The sequence below is a fragment of the Thamnophis sirtalis genome, unplaced genomic scaffold (assembly GCF_051295495.1).
Source record: "Thamnophis sirtalis isolate CommonGarterSnake01/CBP01778 unplaced genomic scaffold, rThaSir2_p1.2 scaffold_14, whole genome shotgun sequence".
NCBI classification, from domain to species: Eukaryota; Metazoa; Chordata; class Lepidosauria; order Squamata; family Natricidae; genus Thamnophis; species Thamnophis sirtalis.
The window spans coordinates 10,777,014-10,795,241 of NW_028261394.1; the positions used below are offsets into that span (position 1 = coordinate 10,777,014).

Genomic DNA, 18,228 nt, shown 5'->3' on the forward strand with positions numbered 1-18,228 from the left:
TCTCGGCTCCGCCCTCCGAAGGCCATTGGCCGAGGGCGGGGCCGTTCCACCCGGGCTCGGCCAACCGCCGAGGGAAGGCCCGCCCCCCCTTGGGAGCGCGAGGCGGGTTGGAGGGATTGAGGTGGCGGGAGCCGAAAGGGGTGGGGCGTTTGCTTGAGGAAGTGGACGGGGCGCTGTTCCGAGGAAATCGGGCGCTCATTGGATAACGGGGGGAGGCGGGGGCGGGAAGAAAAGGAGGGAATGACTCGGAAGTTTCTTTTTTTTAAATTTAAAGGGACACTTCACGTGTTCCCTAAACGCCCTTTTTCACTTGGTTCCCCTTTCGCATAAACACGTTGAACTGCGCCAAACCTTAACCCGAGGTGAACTGTTTTACAAAGTTCGATATGAATCAATGCAATCATCAGATCTTTTATCCTTGGATTGTTCCTGATGAAACGCGGTTAGCAATAGCAATAGCAGTAGACTTATATACCGCTTCATAGGCCTTTCAGGCCTCTCTAAGCGGTTTACAGAGAGTCAGCATATTGCCCCCAACAATCTGGGTCCTCATTTTACCCACCTCGGAAGGATGGAAGGCTGAGTCAACCCTGAGCCGGTGAGATTTGAACCGCTGAACTGCTGATCTAGCAGTAGCCTGCAGTGCTGCATTTAACCACTGCGCCACCTCGGGGTTTTTGTGATTGTCCAGTGTGATTAGTTATTTACTGGTACTAACCAAAATTTTGGCCATAATCCAATAGATCTTGACTTCCATCAGTTCATTGAGTGACCCTTCACAGTTACACCATCACTGAAAAAAGGGACTTATGACCGTTTTCCACACTTACAACCACTGTAGCATCCCCACGGTCACAGATGCTGACCACTGACTCACATTTATGATGGTTGCAGTGTTCCGGGGTCATGTGATCACCACCTTTTGTGACCTTCTGACAAAGTCAAGGAGGAAGCCATATTCACTTAACAACCATGCCACTAATAGCTGCAGCGATTCATTTAACAAATGTGGCAAGAACAGTCGTAAAATGAGACAAAAAATTAATTTACGACATAAATTTCGGGCTCAGTTGTATGTCAGGCCTGCAGCCATCAGGAATTTACTTTTGGATGTTATTTGGAACGCTGACAGTATGGTCGTAAGCTGAGGACTACCTGTAGTTTAGTTACGCTGTACTTGGGTGATTGTGTGAACACAATGGATGATGTGTTAAATCAGACCCAAATATCAGCTTCCAGTCGACTCAGAATAAAACTCATTACAGTGGTAGTTAACTTGTATTTTAGAATCATTCTAACAGCCAGATGAGCGGAGGGGTGTTGTTTAAAAAAAAAGGCACAATGTTGTCACTATGTGACTTTTTTGACCTTGGTGTTTTTGTCTGTTCTGTATCTAGCTTCCTTCTCATGTCTGGAAAACACATCGTTTCACATCATGGATGAGTATGTGAGACATTGATCTACAATTTAAAGCATGACTCAAATTATGTTGCTTGCTGGGTGCAGTTGATAGTACTTTTCAGGAGACACGTTGGAGGGCTGTTATGTTATAGCCTTTCTAGATGTGTGAACACATTTACTACTAGAATTCTCGGCAATGGCTATATTGGTTAGGGCACTTTTTGTGCACTTCAACTCCAAGAATTCTGGGAGTTGAAGTCCACACATCTTAAAAGTTGCCAAGATCGGACGCTTCCTGGGCTAGGGAACTCTGGGAGTTAAAGTCCACAAATCTGCCAGATTTGAGGATGATGATTAGCAACATTCAAAGCGGAGCAGTTTTTCTTTCTAATCAAAAGTCAGTGGCAGCAATTTGGGACCATTTTTAGTTATAGGTAGCAGCAGAACTAATTCATCGCTTTTTGGGGGGGTCATTAAAATAATTACCATGGAATGCAGGCACTCATCAAAACAAGAATTAAAAGGGCTGCATATTGATGCCTCAAATGTTAAAACGTTCCAGGACATTTCTATACTCAATTTCACCCAATGTAATGGAACACTGATTTTTCACAGAGCCTCAAAGAAATTCCCAACAGCCTCCAATGCCTCTGAACTCTTAACTATAGGAAACTTGGAGAAGAAGAAATGATGATCAAATATTTATCTCAGACACACAAATTAGACCAAGGATTAGTAAGTGTTTATGGACAATCATAAAAACAACTTTACAACTTGAATTGGAAATTGAAAACAGAGGAAGTGTATATTATATTAAATAACCCAAACACCCTTTTTCCTTTTTTTTTCTTCCAAAAATCAATAAAGAATAAATAATATAATTTACAATATGGTACAAAAAAATAATCAGTTAAGGACAGGCATTCTTGCTTTATACAGACGCGATATATATATATGCATATTATCTGAAAAACAAATTCACATTTTAAAACGAGACAAAAGACTTTTTTTTTAAAAAAAATGATGATATGGCTTAACTATTGTTAAAAGAAACAGCAACATCATCCACTGCCAAATGCACAAGTTCAAAAGCCAGTTGTCACATTTTGGCAACTAGTGATAACTCATTGCTGTAGTGCTTGCAAATATTTTCATTATTTAGCATTTACAGGTCCACAAGGAAAGCTTTAAAAAGGGCTGGGTTAACTTAAAAAAAAAGTGCCGTTTCTTCCTTAAAAATTCAGCTGTCTTCTCTGTGTAAGCGTAGGTGTACTGAGGGCTTATATATGTGTATTTAAAAACAACCCCAAACCCCAAATGCAATGCTAAAAAAAGAAAAAGAAAACAACAACCCACCACTAGCCAAGTCACGGACAAGCCATCTTTATGGGTATAATTGAAATCAAGCTGGCTAAGAAAGCATAAAGTTAACAATCAAAGAGAGGGTTACAAAATGCCGGTCTAGAACATCTTTGTGTAAAGAAGGAAAAAAAGTGTAATAATTAGGACGCGGTTCGTAGGGAATTACATTCCGACAAACGCTGTGTAGAGGAAACTCCCTGTAAGCTGCCTATCCCAGGTGATTAAAAGTAAAATAAAGTCAACGCTTGAATGATTGGCCAATTTCAATGCAATCCACAAGCAAAACCATCAACTACTGTCCAATCCAGGCACTCAAAAAAAAAAAGGGGGGGGGGCAGATGCAATGCCTAACCCACGTTTTTTAAAACTTTACATAGGAGCAAACGTTTCCGATTCCTAGTGCCTTGTCTGGTCGGCCTATGAGAAAAGCTTATCTCCACTGGATACATTCTCGTTTGTAAATACCATCCCATCTGATTGCAAATAAAAAAAATGAAAATTTGACACCCAAAGCTTTTCGGGAACCAAACGCACAAATGAAAACCAGGCGATCCACAAGAGTTTTTTTCCTTTCAATCCCTCAAGCCAAAAAATAAATAAATAAAGGCAAGACGACTCCAATAAGAAGCAGCCATGCCTGCAAATTCCCAAGAAGCTGCACAGAAGTTCTTCGTAATGGATTTGATATTCTTCTGGATCTAAAAAGGCCAAAGGAATAGCTCAGAACTGTCTCCTGCACTTCTCCATCTCTTTGACAGAAGCCATAAGGCCAGCAGCCCTCACTTATATAAATAAGCACTGTACTAAAACGGATGGAGAGATCATCACTGGCATTTTTCCTTTCGCTTTTAGTCCTAAAAGCAGAGCTGTCCTCGCTCTTGACGTCAGATTTCAACATGCAAGACATAAAAGGCCACAAAAGGATTTTTTTTAAAAAAAAAAATTTGTGGACAAAACCCTAAAGAAACGAGAAAGGAAACAAGGTTTTTCAAAGGAAGTTCAGAGTTGTAGGGAGAGGGTTTCAGAAGTACTAAAGCTGATATGTAGATACTGCTTTAAAACTGTCAAGCATGGGGGAAGGAGTTGCTTTTTGTGAATGTTGACTTACTCCTGGTTGCTACAACATTGAAAACCCGCTGAGCTGACGTCTAGCCAGCACAGTTCTTACAACATCCTGTGTTTTCAATGGATGGAGAAAACAGGTGGCAGAAGGGATGCTCATCACCATACCTGCAAGGCAGGTGAACAATCCAGACAGATATAAAACAAAGGGCTCCATAAGATAAGAGTTTAAAATAATCCATGTCAAGTAGCCCAATAGTTAAAGAGGAAAGAATTGCTAAGGAAAAATCCGCATACAAGCTTTAAAGCACAGCAGAAGCTGCATGATGATCAGCGGAAGATTCAGCCTAGGTTGCTTTATTGGAACAAAACGTGCTGAATAAAACATTTTTTTTACGGGACACAGAACTGCAAAGAGCTGAAGGATACAGAGGATAAAAATAGAGTATATCGGACAAGAGTTTGGCAGAAACCGCACCTGGGTGCAATAAGAGGATTCTGGCAGTGTGAGATCTAGGCTAAATAGCTAAAACGCTTCCTAAATCACAGATGCTGCCTGGAGGTGTCCAGATATCATGAGGCTAAAAGGAGGGAATCTCTAGGACTGCCGGTACTCTGTGGACGGCTATTAAGTTCCTTGATATCAGAACTGCATAGGATGTTTTGGCCTGAAATAAAAAAGTACATTTAAGCTATCGCTTATGGTGACAATACTCAAAAGGGCTACTACTTTTGAAGGAGCAGTGATATTAGATGATTAAGTCAGAGGTATACATGATCTCAGCAATTTTCTGTTCAACTTCTGCAGAATCGGGAGAACATCTTCATTTAATGAAGGGCAGATGGACTCATAGTCAAGGCTATGGTTTTCCCCATTTGCAATGGGTGGCTGTGAAGGTTGGACCATAAGGAAGACTGAGCGCCAAAGAATGGAGGCCTTTGAACTCTGGTGCTGGAGAAGACTCCTGCGAGTCCCTTGGACTGCAAAGCCATCCAACCAGTCAGTCCTAGAGAAGATCCACCCTGGCTGCTCTTTAGAAGGCCAGATTCTGAAGAGGAAACTCAAAGACTTTGGCCACCTAATGAGAAGGAAGAAGGACTCCCTGGAGAAGAGGCCAAATGCTGGGAAAGATTGAGGGCAAAAGAAGGAGACGGCAGAGAATGAAGTGGAGTCACTGAAGCTGTCGGCGTGACCTTAAATGGACTCCAGAGGACGGTAGAAGACAGGAAGGCTTGAAGGAACGTTGTCCATGGGGTCCCAATGGGTCAGACACGACTTCGCGACTAACAACAACAAAAGGGTGAAATTATTCAAAAGGGCTACTTTTGGAGGAGCAGTGATATCAGGCAAAATCAGAGGTACACATGATATCAGCAACTTTCTCTTCGGCTTCTGCAGAATCTGGCGAGCATCTTCATTTAATGATGGCCGAGTGGACTCAGTCACAAATACACAAAAGCTAGGAGAGGCCATCCAGTTCTGTGGCAAAGGGAAGAAACTTGGGAGTGATCCTAAAAGAGGATTACGGATAAAAATCCCAGGGACAGAAGCCTGATCAGCACCAATTTTTGGTCCCTTTGACATCGGTTTGGGCAAAAGCAACGGAGACCCTGTGGATCAGGTCGAAGTCACGTTGAACATCTGAAGAAAAAGGAGACATCCCCAGGACAGGCTTGTGAAAAGCGGCTGCTTGCAGGTAAATAGCGTTTCCTAAGGGACTGTTGTTTAGAAATGCTCGCTTGTGGGAGATGAACAACTAAGGAGACTGTATCGCCCGGAATAATCAGTAAAGAAGTGGGACAAGATGGTCCTTGGCGGCCACAAAAGTAAAATTAAGCAATGGCTATCTGCTATTCAAGCTCTGAAGGCTAAGAAGCCAACACCTGCAGATCTCAGGAAGGGCATTTTATGACCATAAATGGGAGAGAATCCTGTGCAATTCTGCTATTTGCCTTAGGGACCTACAAGAAGTAGAGAATTTTACTCATTTCTTTCATCTGGCAGGACGTCATCGAAACATTCCACAACTGCAACTGGAAATGTGTGTGTGAGATTTGTTCTCCAAAACGCTAACAGCCAAAGAATCAAAGGGGCTCTTTAAAAAAAGGAAAGATAGAAGTGTCAAGCTTGATTCTTGGTATCTAAAGAGATATAAACATGATTTTGGGGGGAGGCGACAAAATGGAGGTGCGTTATCATGATCCTTTTTGGGAAGTGTGCGGACCTCCTGGTCTCGTCTACAGCCCTGATTTTGCCAAGAAGTCTCTTGTCTAATAACTACCAAGAACCTCCCTGAGCCGCAAGCTAGCCTGGGAAATCAGAAACTCTTCCCCCTAAAAAGACAAGGGAAACCTCTTGTACTGTTGCCAAAGAGATTACAAGGACATTTCCATGGCCTTCACCAATGATTGTGCTCATCTCAAAGGAATTTGACTTTGAACATATCTAGAAGACCCCCGGAAGTCTTCTGTTTAAGACAGGGATCAGCAACCCACGGCTCTGGAGCTGCATGTGGCTCTTTCATCCCTCTGCTGTGGCTCCATGTTGCCAGTCGGAACCACCATTTTGAGGTTTGCGGGGGAGGAAAGATGGAGCAGGGCATCCCAGGAGGAGACTCTATGGCAAGGGGCGGGTTTTCCAGTCAGCTCCACAATTGATAGGGCTTTCAGTTAGGACAGGTAGAGGAAAAAGGACTCCGTGCTAGGAGACTCTATGGTGGGGGAACCAGACTTCCAGTTGGCAAAGGAAAAAGGATGCCATGCTAGGAGGAGACTCTATGGTGGGGAAACCGGACTTCCGGTCGGCTCCAGAATTGAATGGGGGAGGGGGCGCCCGCTTCCGGTTAGGATCTTTGTGGCTCTTTGAGTGTTCAAAGAGCCACAAAGTTGAAGATCTGGTTGAAGATGTGTGGACTTTAACTCCCAGAATTCCCCCAGCCAGCATGCTAGGAAAAATGGAAGCCCTTAGGGGATAGCTGTCTTCTTTTTAACCATGGGGAAGGATGTTAAAAAGAAGCAAGATAGGTTTTGTGTCCTTCCAAGATTTCCACTGACATTATCCTAATTTTTAAAGATGGAACAGGAACAGGCATTGCATTTTTCCTGCTGGAATGTTAATGACTATAGAGAAAGGATGAAAGAATTCTGTTAAAAGCCTCGTGGAATTCAGCTGCTATTGGGGCAAGAAAGTGCCAGGAATACCAGCTCAAATGACTTGCCAACAAGACAAGCGTAACAGATCTGGAGAGAAAGTTCTTAAAAAAAGAAAAGAAAGAGGAAAACTTAATAAAAACAGACCACTATTTACCCCCAACTTTCAGCTTATGTGTGGATACCCCGACGACATCTAAGAATGTCGTTTGTGGGGTTTCTTGCTCAGACCTTAAAACCCGGAGCTGCCTTTGTAAACGTTGCTGGTCACCAGCTTACACACGTCACTTCCTATAATACTGCTCCACACTGTCTTGTTCCCAGCCTATTGCACTTTCCAGGAACCGTAGAAGGTCGAAGAGAAAACCTCTCTCTCTTCTTCTCAGGCATGCTCCCGCCAGGACAATGATTTTTAAAAAAACAAACCCAAAAAATTAAAAACCCAATCCGCTGCATAGCTATGACGTCATTCCTCCACGTTATGACCAATTCAACGGCGCCCACCAGCCCGCTGGTGGGAGGCATTCACTGAGAAAGGTCGCCGATGGGGGGACCGCCACTCCCTCCGTCAAAGAGAATCTCTCGGCGGGTCGGCTCAGGGATGGAGAGCTCCTGGGCAAGGTCATTGAACCGAGAGATGTAATCAATGCTGTTCTCGTTCATCATGCAGGCCAGCTGGGAATCGACCACCTGCGAAGGAACAGAAGAAGGGGGAAGAAAAGAGGCGGTTGGATTCTCGGCCTTCCAGCTTTCTTTTGACCTTAGCTGAGGTTTAGAATATCATGCTTGGAAACTGATCAAGGAGAGAAGCCAACCTGAACTTATGGAGACACTTCCTAACCGTGAGGACAATTAACCAGTGGAACAAGCTTGCCTCTAGAAGTTGTGGGTGCTCCATCACAGGAGTTTTTAGGAAGAGACTGGACAGCCATTTGTCTTAAGTGGTATAAGTTCTCCTGCTTGATCAGGGGTCTGGAGTAGAAGACCTCCAAGGTCCCTTCCAGCTGTACTCTAAGATTCTAAGAATATGCTCAAAGGCACACCACTTATCATGAGTGTGAGCTCTGAGATTGACTAGCCAATAGCTGCACAACATTTGGGAATGGTGGCAGGAGAAGGATTGCTGGGGGTGGGAGTAGAGATGCAGAACATCACATGTGTGGGCTTCGTGTGTCTTGTCTATGTCTCCTTCCTTCCTGCTAAATTCCTTCCTTTGTTTGCTCCACACTCCTTCCTTCCTGCCTCTCTCCTTCCTGATAAGATTCCTTTCTTCCTTGTTTGCTCTACCCTCTTCCTCCCTTCTGTTGGATTCCTTCCCTTCCTTCCTTGTTTGCTTCACACCCCTTAGCAATGGCAGTAGCACTTAGGTTTATATACCGCTTCACAGTGCTTTACAGCCCTCCTCTAGAGCGGTTTTATAGAGTCAGCCTCTTGCCCCCAACAATCTGGCTCCTCATTTTACCCACCTCGGAAGGATGGAAAGCTGAGTCCACCTTGAGACTGGTGGGATTTGAACTGCCAAATTGCAGGCAGCCAGTAGTCAGCAGAAGTAGCCTGCAGTACTGCATTTTAACCACTGCGCCACAGTGGCTTCCTTCCTTCCTGCTAGATTTTCCTTCCTTCCTCCCCTCTTTCTTTCTTCCTCCCCTCTTCCTTCCTCCCTTCTCTCTCTCTTTCTTCCTCCCCTCTTCCTCCCTTCCCTCTCTCTTTCTTCCTCCCCTCTTCCATCCCTCCCTAATACCCCACCTCCTATTTTGCACCACAACAACCGCCCTTCAGGGGACTGGGCTCTGAGAGATTGACCCAAAATCAACCAGCCAGCTTTTCTGCCAAACCCAGACCTGGAATTCATGGTCTCCTTCCTCCTTAGGTCAGCACCTTCATCGGCATCCTGAACTCTCTCTCTCTCTCTCTCTCTGCTATCACCCCAGCCAAAAGCTCCGTAGCATCTCGCCCAGAAAAAAGGTATGTCGTACCTCAGCAACATCCGCCATGGACCGAGAGACAAAAGAATCCCGTGAATTCCCATCCAGCAGACTGGGCCCCAACAAGGAGGTGCTGCTTGGATTGCCCACTGAGGTGGGCAGCATTTTCCGGCCCTTTTCCGGAGAAAGGAAACTGGCTGTAAAACAGAAGGATGAAGATGTCAGGCAGGGATCTCTTGTCTTCTGCATCAAAGGTAGAAAGCCCAGTGATGTCCTCAGAAAAAGTCCCCTTTTTGGCAAGAGGCCGTACTCAACTTGTGTTCATTGTAACAAGTTGTTTTCCCAACTAGGATCAAAGCACTACAGGTAGTCCTCAATTTACAACCATTCAGTTAGCAACCGTTCAAAAGTTATAATGATACTCGGGGTGGTGGGAAAAAGGACCTATTCTGTTCTGTTCTATTCTTAATTCTATTCTATATTCTATTCTTATTCTTAATTCTATTCTATTCATTCCCTATTCTATTATTCTTAATTCTATTCATTCCCATTCCCTATTCTATTATTCTTAATTCTATTCTATTCTATTCATTCCCATTCCCTATTCTATTATTCTTAATTCTATTCTACTCTTTCTATTCTATTCTTAATTCTATTCTATTCATTCCCATTCCCTATTCTATTCTTATTCTTTATTCTATTCTTTATTCTATTCTTTATTCTATTCTATTCATTCCCATCCCCTATGCTATTCTTATTCTTAATTCTATTCTTTCTATTCTATTCTTAATTCTATTCTACTCTTTCTATTCTATTTTAATTCTATTCATTCCCATTCCCTATTCTCTGCAGCAATGCACCTAGCAATTGGGGCAAAAACAGTTGTAAAATTTGCCAGGATTCCCATTAACAGCCACCTTGCTTAGCAACAGAAATTTCTGGTCCCAAATTGTGGTTGGTTAATTCTCGGACTATTTATAGTGAGAAAAAAAAAAGATCTTCCCAATGATTTTAATTTTTTTGTGGGACAAAGGGAAAGAAAAAAAGCAAATGAGAAGGGATAATGGTGGAATAAATGTTGCTGATTAAAGGGGTTGTAGCTGCACTCAGTTAAAAAAAAAAGTATGGTTGGTCTCCTACTTGCTCAATGGACATCTCTCAGCTGGGTTTTGGCAACAGACAGGCTAAGGGGCAAAAGAAAGGGACGAGCTTGGTCCTATCAACCACCCCGGACCCTGGGAGACGTTTTGGGCTGCACTCACAAAATAAGCTGCTGAGCGAAGAGTCGGTGGAGTCGTTGGGATACCACTGTGGATCGTGGCTGGGCGAAGCGATCCAGCTCTGCTGGGGGCTGCAGGACGGAGACGGAAGACTTTTGGAATTATCGCTGCCGTTCAGCTTGGCTGGGGACAGGGAAACATTCTCACCTGTAAATGGAATTTTTTTTCTTTTTACTGAAGGGTGTAAAATAGGCAACCCGCCTTTTTGGAAAGTCACAAGTGTTGCTTTCAAAAACCACTCGTGGTTTGAGCATTATCAAGGTAAAAAAACAACACCATTGCTGAACCACACCTACGGCAATCTTTTGAACAGCTAATCTTTGACATCTCTTCATTCATTCATTCATTCATTTTATGCCTCTTCTCTTTCTCTCTTACCATATTAGCCAGAGCTAATTGCTATTTCTTTCTTTCATTCATTCATTTTATCCCTCCTCTCTTTCTCCCTTACGGTATTGGCTAGAGGTAATTGCCATTTCTTTCTTTCTTTTCCTTCCTTCCTTTCTTTTTCCTTCTTTCTTTTTATGTCTCCTCTCTTTCTCCCTTATTGTATTGGCCAGAGGTAACTGCCATTTCTTTCTTTTCCTTCTTTCCTTCCTTCTTTCTTTTTATGCCTCTTCTCTTTCTCCCTTACAGTATTATTGGGCAGTTAAAATTTTATTTTTCTTTCTTTCTTTCTTTCTCTCTCTCTCTATTTCTTTTATGCCTCTTCTCTTTCTCCCTTACCGTATTGGCCAGAGCTAACTATTTCTTTCTTTCTTTCTTCTCTTTCTTTCTTTCTCCCTTCCTTCCTTCATTCAATGCCTCCTCTCTTTCTCCCTTACCATATTGGCCAGAGCGAACTATTTCTTTTTCTTTCTTTCTTTCTTTCTTTCTTTCTTTCTTTCTTTCTTTCTTTCTTTCTTTCTTTCTTTCTTTCTTTCATTCATTCATTCATTCAATGCCTCCTCTTTCCCCCTTACCATATTGGCCAGAGCTAATGGCTATTTCAATGATGGAGTCGCTGATTTGAGTGGCTGGTTCTCCCTGAGACAGAACATCCTCGGGGGGCCCAGGGAGAGAGATGTCAAGGAGAGCGGAGACATTGGGAGGAGACAGGCGGGTGCTGGATGCCTCGGAAGAGGGGAGTGGAGAGGAGAGACCGTTCTGGAGAGACGTTTTAGGCAGCTCTGGCAGAGAGAGGACCGGTGTTCCCTGGGGTAGCAAGCAAACGGTAATAGTAACAACAGTAACAGCAACAACATGTCATTTTCTAAAGCTTTTATGCCGCGCAGAAGACCGAGAACCTTGTCAGGTTGTTGCAACCCTACACCCATGCTTGAATACAGAAAGCCACCTTACATTGGATGCAACCGTCTATTCCAGTGTTGGCAAATCTTTTCGGCATCGAGGGCCAAAACGGGAGCGCGCGGGAGCATCAGAAACTGGAAGAGCAGCCGCCCAGTACGCTTGTGCACGCTGGGAAGATGAACTTCCGCTTTCCGGTATGTGCCAGAAGAGCAGGTAGCCAGCACACATGCATGCACTGGAAACTGGAAGATTATCTTCCTGGCATGCATATGTGCACCAGGCAGCTGCTCTCCTGAAAACCAGCTGGCTGGCACGCCATAACCGGGAAGAGCAACGGGCAACAGCTCGCGTGCCCGGAGAGATGGTTCTGTGTGCCACCATCACAGATCTATTCCATCTCTAGTTTGGTATCATCTCCCTGAAGTGGTTGAAAATTTTGCTTACAATCCCCCCATCCCTGTTGCTCCTTTCAGCCCCCGAGAAATGGATGATTTCTCCCCTTTACAGGTGACCTATAACCAAGTTCACAGCTGTCCCCAAAGTTAGGATCTGGAGAACAGTATCTAGCAAGGTTAAAATCAGATTCCCCCAAGGATCAAGCTCACGGCTAGGTTTATACAAGTATCTCGTTTAATAGGGGTTATCCAAGGAAACATTTATTTCAAGAGCCTCCTGCAGAACTGCTGCGGATCATTCAGGGCAACAAAGCCTATATATATGAAACGCATCCATATTAGATGCTGGAGTATTCATTTCGAGAGAAGATAAAACATGGGTGCCTTTCAGATTTATCGATTTTATTGATCTGAATTCTCAGCAATTAAATCTATGGGATTGGTAATTCTAGAAACGGATCCACATTCTAGTAACTTGCAAACATTGCAAAAATTTAGCCTAGACTACAGGATGCCAGCAAGTTCACAACAAGATGGTATTTCCCCCCCACTTCGTTTGCAATTCACAAGGAACGTGGTGGCTCAGTGGCTAAGACGCTGAGCTTGTTGATCAGAAAGGTCGGCAGTTTGGCGGTTCGAATCCCTAGTGCCACATAACGGAGTGAGCTCCTGTTCCCTGTCCCAACTTCTGCCAACCTAGCAGTTCGAAAGCATGTAAAAAATACAAGTAGAAAAATAGGGACCATCTTTGGTGGGAAGGTAACAACGTTCCGTGCGCCTTTGGTGTTTAGTCATACCGGCCACATGACCATGGAGACGTCTTCAGACAGGGCTGGCTCTTGGCCTTTGAAACGGAGATGAGCACCGCCCCCTAGAGTCCGGAACGACTAGCTCATATATGCGAGGGGAACCTTTAACTTGCTGTTCACAATTGCCTTCTTGCAATCTTTGAGCCTCACATTTTGATCTAGCAAGCAAGGTTTGTTTTTTTCTTGCTTCTCTGCCACGAGGAGCGTATCAGTGTTTACAAGGACTAGCGTTGGTCATGGATTCATAGATTGCGGAGAGAGAAAAAAGTTTGGGTATCTAAGAACAGGCTTTAAAGGTTCACACAACATTCAGACGAGTGCCTCGCCAATCTTAGAACAGAGTAGAGCTGGAAGGGACCTTGGGAGAGCTTCTACTCCAGCCCCGTGCTCAAGCAGAACCTATACCCGTGATGGCGAACCTAAGGCACACATGCCCGAAATGGCATGCGGAGCCATGTTGCCTGGCACCCGTTTCTTTTCTGGGTTTCTGGCACGCATGTGCATGCGACAACCAACGGGCCTTTGTCCCTGCGGCAGTGCCGGAAACTGGTAGAGCTGGTCTTGTTTTCCTGCCTGAGCTTGCTTGCCAACGGATTGTCGCCTGAGCATGTGCGCCAGTATCCGAACTGGAAGGGCATTTTCGGATCCACGCATGTGTCCTGGGCAGCTCCTCTTCAGGGTGGCGGGCCTGATGCGCGCACACGTGGACGTTCCTTTTTTTGACACGGTGCCAAGAAGGTTCGCCATCACTGATCTATACGATCTCAGACAAGCGACCGTCCAGTCTCCGAAAAAACTTCCAGTGATAGGACGCCCACAAGCATTACTGTTAGGAAGTTTCTTCTTAATTCCAGGTTGCTTCTCTCCTTCATCACTTTCCAACCATTGTTTCTTCTCCTGACCTGTGGTCCTTTGGAGGATAATTTGACACACACCCCTTCTTTGTGGCAGCTCCTCAAACACTGCTATCATGTCATCTTCTTTATTTGGGGATGAAAGAGTTCCCAAAATAGCTCTGTCTAAAAATAGGCTGCAATCAGCTCAAATGCTGTATTTTTCGGAGTATAAGATGCTCTGAATATAAGAGGCACCTAGATTTTGTGGAGGAAAGCAAGGGAAAAATATCTGCAGTTTATATAATAGTTGTGTAATAGCTGTTTCAGGCTGCAGGGATTGGTATAGCTTATTAAAGACTCCACAAGCCACGTTTGCTGCAAAGAGGCAAATTGCTGGGAGGCAGAGGCCAAAGGGTGGGAGCCGGTGGGGCTGCATTCAGTGTATAAGACGCACCCAAATTTTCACCTTCTTTTAGGGGGGAAAAGTGCGTCTTATACTCTGAAAAATACAGTACCGGTTTTACACACATCCACCTTAATCAAAACTACGGTGTTAGTATCCATTAAGTTCTGAAGTGTAAGTAATTATTAGTTCAATATACTTTACCTGGAAGCCATCAGGAATGGCTTCCTGCTCAGACTGGGATGGTAGACCAAGGAAAGGAACCCGACATTCATGGCTTGTACCCTGGAATCAAGAAAGACTGCTTGAGCCAAATCGCTGGAAGAGAGACACTGAAATGATGGAACATTAATGCATTATTATTATGCCTCCCCTGCTACTGTCAAGGAGTTTCCAAAGAAAAGAAGGGAAGTAAATCTAAGCAATAAATGGGAAAAGAAAAGAAAAAGGGAAGATACTGTTCTGACCAAGGTTTCCCGAGAGCATGAAGCAAACTCCTTGTCCTGACAAAAAAAACCCTTTTATTAATTGACTGTGAATTCTGCTCATTCACCTCCAGCAAAATCTTTCGAGGGAGGATTTACGGTCACAGACCTTTTCTGGCTTGGAGAGCTGCCAGGCCGATCTTTGCAAAACTTGGCCAAGAGTCTCGGAGAGTCATGAAACAATGAAGCGAACTAATTGTCTCCTGCAAACTCCACTCCCCTTTCGCTCCTCTTTTATTTCCTCTGGGAGAAGCCATTCATCGTCCACCTGTGGCCTTACTCCCAAGTCGACACCTGTTCTTTAGCTGCTCCCTTCGTCTGGCAGCTCTGCGCATGCGCACACTGGGAACAGGCTCCAGCTGTTCTTCTGCCTCACTGATGTCTGACTCCAAGGGCAGCTGATAACTGTCAGACGGCCCTGGCCCCCTCTCTGCCTCCGATGCAGAGCCCTCATCAGAGCCTTCCCCAGATGTTCCTCCCCAACCTCCTCCCTGTCTGAAACTGCTGCCAGCTCTGCTGGCGGGCCACAATAGATACTGAATAAGATTCAGGGAAACCAGAACTAGCATCTCCATTAGCTATCATGGCTAGCTGGCCTGGGAGCCCTTCTCTTTTGTTACAGAGAGCAGGAACAACTATCTCACTAGGTACAACTAATGTCTAAGATATTAGATGTGGTGTCAGTCTGGACTGAGGTAGAGAGGCGATTTCTGAAAAGCTGGGGCTGTGAGGTAGGGTGAAAATGCAGAGCATAGAAGGTCAAGATTTTTAAGGAGTTTAGGTTGTCTGGAGGAGTCTAATGGGATGCAATATAGAGGGTTGGATTTCCAAGAGGGCGGGGGCACATTTCAGAGGAATAGGAGGCAAAATTCAGCCCAGATATTATGTGTGAGAGAAAGAGAGTGAAGACAGCTCCTCCTCATTAGTTCCAAGAATATATGCATGCAGGAAGTAGTCTGCTTCAGTTTGGCAAGATTCAGTCTGTAAGTCAAGAACAATAAAATCTGCTCGGAAGAATCACAATGTGCCTTTCTCGGTTTTTCAAGCCTGACGTCTAATTGGTCCAAAGCAACATCCTATAAGAACAGGTGGTGGGTAACTATGGTAACTTAAATGACCTGTGGACTTCAACTCCCAGAATTCCTGAGCCAGCCAAACAGCCATGCTGGCTTTGGAATTCTGGGAGTTAAAGTCCCCAGGCCGTAAAGTTGCCATAGATGTCTAACCCTTTATTAGAACTGGATAAAGTTGGTTATAAAAGAAGAGAAAATTTATAGCAAAGCTGAAAACTGACCGCGACTGTTGCTATGGAGCCTCCATTCTGACGTGCCACTGTGGAGTCTTGACCTCCAACCACGGTAGTTACTGCCTCTGGTGAGAGCGGGGAAACGCTTGGCAAGCCTTCGGTCCCCAGCAGTGGCAATGGATTGCCGGGGATAATACCGGCTGATTTAGCCGCCAAATCAATCGCGCCTTTGGACAGAAAACAGCAAATGTGAGAAAGGGCATTTTCCTGAAACGAAAGTTTTTAGCGAAACACTAAAGTTGAGGTAACAGCGACGCCGTGGCTCAGTGGCTAAGGCACTGAACTTGTGGATCAAAAAGGTTGGCAGTTCAGCAGTTCGAATCCCTAGCGCTGCATAACGGAGTGAGCTCCTGTTACTTTTCCCAGCTTCTGCCAACTTATCAGTTTGAAACCACATAAAAATGCTAGAAAGCACGTAGAAAAATAGGAACCGTTACTTTTTCATCACAGCGGTAACTCAAATGAGACAATGACTGAATGAAAATGACCTCTCTCTCTCTCTCAAAAAGCTAAGATTTTCCATTGCTTCATTATCTTCACCTTATTTAAAATCTCCAGGGTCCTGATATCACCTGAATTATTAAACCAGGTCAATAGGATCTTTTTTTAAAAGGATTTCGAGACCGCCAGGACCCTGGAGATAATCGGCACTTCAAAAACTAATCATGGGGGAAGATAGAAACGGTTACTGCAGAGCTAGTAATAACTGGGAGATAAGACAGGTACAAAAAGTCAAGGACTGCCCCTAAGCATACTTATGCGCTACAAATCCATTGACGATGTCCATTTCGCTCTCTGAATTCATGGAGAGCTAAGCCTGACCCTAAAGGGATTTGCCCACCACCCCCCATAGGATTTTCCCATGTATTTTGCCTGGGAACATAGATAGGATGGGCTCAAAAAGTCAGCACCCTCCTAAGCATATCTATGCACACCGAATCTGTGGGCGATGCCCATTTTGCTCCCCAAATTCATGGAGAGCTAAGCCTAACCGTAAGTGGGTTTGCCCCCCAATGGGATTTTCTCATGTATTTTGCCTAGGAACGTAGCTAGGATGGGCTCAACAAGTCAGCACCCTCCTAAGCATATCCACGCGCTACAAATCCACTGGCGATTTCCACATTGCTCTCTGAATTCATGGAGACCTAATCCTAACTCAAAGGGTAATCCCCCCCCGCCCCCAATGGGATTTCCCCATGGAAACCTAACCCTACCTCCACCTCCCTGTGCCTGGACTTTTTTTGGCAAAGGAGACTTACTGGACAGACGAGTGGTGGCTTGAGCTGGAAGGATCTTGGGAACTATAGGGCGCGATACGGCAGCTTTAGTCAGCGAAGACTGGATGGGCCGAAAAGATCCTCTTCCTTAAAAAAAAAAAGGGAATACAATCAAGAACAGCCGGAATGATTAAAAGCACACCAAATTTGAAAACCATTTTTAAAAAGGCACTTGGGAGTTACCGTATTTTTCAGAGTATAAGACGCCCCTTAGTTTTTGGGGAGGAAAATGACCAAAATGGCCCCCGCGGGGACCAATAGCGGGGATGGGAGATTCAAATCGGCGAGGTACAAAGGCTGCTGCCAGTATGGAGAAAGCCCGCCTCGTATCTTGCCAGCGACCGCAGCCGCAGCTTCCAGAGGCTCTCAAGGTCGAGGTAATACAGGGAGCCCAGCTATATGGCGTCGCCAGGCAATTTCGGGGAGAAGGAGGGGGGCGACGGACAGCGGCTAGAGCAGGTAGTGCGGGGCGGCGAACTGGTCCCCAGCCTCCCTCGGCAAGACAAAATGAAGGCGGCGAACCAACCTTCCCACAATGAATAACGGCACACCCTCGCCTCCAACAGAGAGGTTCCGTTCGCCAGTTCAGTGTGAAACATATTGCTCAGATTATAAACATGGTTGAGCAGCTCACCTGTTATGGAGGAGTTCGATAAGATGGAAAAGGAACAAACGTGCTGGGAAGGTTTTTCGGAAGGTCTTGGAAGCAGTGTTCTCTGTGAGAAGAAAGTGAGATATAATTTTAAAAGAAAAATAAAAGATCTCCAATGTATTGTGGCCCGCTAGTGGCCAGCAGAGCTGGCAGCAGATTCGGACAGTGAGGAGGTTGGGGAGGAACATGAGCCATTCCTGGAGTCTGGGGAAGGCTCTGAGGAGGGCTCTGTGTCGGAGGCAGAGAGGGGGCCAGGGCCGTATGCCAGTTATCAGCTGCCTTCAGAGTCAGACATCAGTGAGGCAGAGGAACAGCTGGAGCCTGTTCCCAGTGTGCACAGAGTTGCCAGACAAAGGGAACAGCTAAAGAACAGAGGTCGACTTGGGAGTAAGGCCACAGGGGGATGGTGAATGCCCCCTCCCATAGGGAATAAAAGAGGAGTGAAAGGGGAGGGGTGTTTGCAGGAGACAATTAGTTCATTCCTGCATTCTTGCCAAGTATTGCGGTGTCTGAAAAATATTGGCCTTGCCACCCTCCAAGCCTGATAATAGTCGATAATTATGAACTATCTTGACAGACTGTGGGCCTCTGATTT

At 45.0% G+C, this 18,228-nt stretch overlaps 1 protein-coding gene across 2 annotated transcripts in view; it reads right to left on the reverse strand.

Annotated features, from left to right (window-relative positions):
• Positions 1–7,393: 7,393 nt before the first annotated feature.
• CRAMP1 (cramped chromatin regulator 1) overlaps positions 7,394–18,228 on the reverse strand; it is a 46,394-nt gene continuing 35,559 nt past the window's right edge. For both annotated transcript variants that reach the window (XM_087729207.1, XM_087729206.1), the window contains exons 14-21: positions 17,616–17,697; positions 16,964–17,068; positions 15,693–15,871; positions 14,118–14,198; positions 11,143–11,374; positions 10,163–10,327; positions 8,952–9,097; positions 7,394–7,665 (exon numbers count right to left, since the gene is read on the reverse strand). In XM_087729207.1, coding sequence (XP_087585333.1) covers positions 7,501–7,665; positions 8,952–9,097; positions 10,163–10,327; positions 11,143–11,374; positions 14,118–14,198; positions 15,693–15,871; positions 16,964–17,068; positions 17,616–17,697 — 1,155 coding nt within the window. In that variant the 3' untranslated portion in view covers positions 7,394–7,500. The remainder of the gene's footprint in view (positions 7,666–8,951; positions 9,098–10,162; positions 10,328–11,142; positions 11,375–14,117; positions 14,199–15,692; positions 15,872–16,963; positions 17,069–17,615; positions 17,698–18,228) is intronic.